The sequence below is a fragment of the Tupaia chinensis genome, unplaced genomic scaffold (genome assembly GCF_000334495.1).
Source record: "Tupaia chinensis unplaced genomic scaffold, TupChi_1.0 Scaffold000159_1, whole genome shotgun sequence".
In the NCBI taxonomy this organism is placed as follows: Eukaryota; Metazoa; Chordata; class Mammalia; order Scandentia; family Tupaiidae; genus Tupaia; species Tupaia belangeri.
Window position 1 is genome coordinate 3704436 of NW_006159630.1, and position 996 is coordinate 3705431.

At 64.2% G+C, this 996-nt stretch overlaps 1 protein-coding gene across 1 annotated transcript in view; it reads left to right on the forward strand.

Moving 5' to 3' along the window:
- DNAH17 (dynein axonemal heavy chain 17) overlaps positions 1-996 on the forward strand; it is a 125888-nt gene that overhangs the window by 15046 nt on the left and 109846 nt on the right. The window contains 1 exon segment of the mRNA XM_014586747.2: positions 465-484. Coding sequence (XP_014442233.1) covers positions 465-484 — 20 coding nt within the window.

Consider the following 996-nt stretch of genomic DNA (forward strand, 5'->3'; position numbering starts at 1 on the left):
GAGGCCAAGCCCCCACCCGCAGCGCCTTCTGTAGAGCTGGCATTTATGTCAAATCAGCCGGGAGCTCCGGCCCTCAGGCCTTTCGAGTCTTCCCCGGACACGTGTGAAACACACAGACGCACCCCTGAGAGTCACTGCGGGGAGTGCATTCCGCATGGCCGCCCTCTGTGGTCTCAGAGGACACCTCAGTTCAAGGGAGAGGACGAGTCTGCAAGACCAGAGCAAGTGCAGTGGGCGGCTGGTCAGGCAGGCGATCTGGAGGGGTGCCCGCCAGTGGTCTGCGGGGTGCGGGCTCCAGGGCCAGCCCCCCGACAGTGTCAGCCCCCGCAGGGGGCTGAAGCGGGAGGGCAGCTGGGCTCCTGCACACACCTCCCAACCTGCCCGACCCGGACACAGGCGGTGACACCGGGCAGGCAGGGAAACTGCAGATCTTCCTTGGAAACCTCCCCTTTCACTAGAATTCTTTCATTCATTCAGCAAACATGTACTGAGCGCCTTCTGCGCGTACCTGCTGGGGAGGGATTGGCCAGCCTTGGAGTCTCTGTCCCACCCTTCTGGGGCTTACCGGAGAGCAAGCAGCGAGCGCACTGCCGGGAAGGGGGTGGAGAGAGACGAGTTTGCACACTGGAAGGCAGGGACTGTACTACAACTCGGGGTGACAGCAGGGGCGGGTCGGGGCAGGGGCCGGTCAGTTGTAGGTGTGGACAAAGACTGCTGCAGGCAGGGGGCTGGCCAAGCAGCACTGTGGGCAGCCTTCCAGGAGAACAGACAGCTACAGTGAAGGAAGAGGTGGGACTCAGCGGGGGTGGGGCTGGGGTAGGCTGGGTGAAGGAGAGGAGGGGAGGGTGGCGAGAGAGGGGGTGAGAAGGCTGATCAGAGAACGCCTTGGGGCATTGGGGTGAGTTTGCTGGCAGCCAGCGTGGGTTTGGGCAGGGTGCGCTGGGAAAGACCCGTCCTCGTGCTGCGTGAAGAGTAGACGGGGGGGGGGGGGGCGGG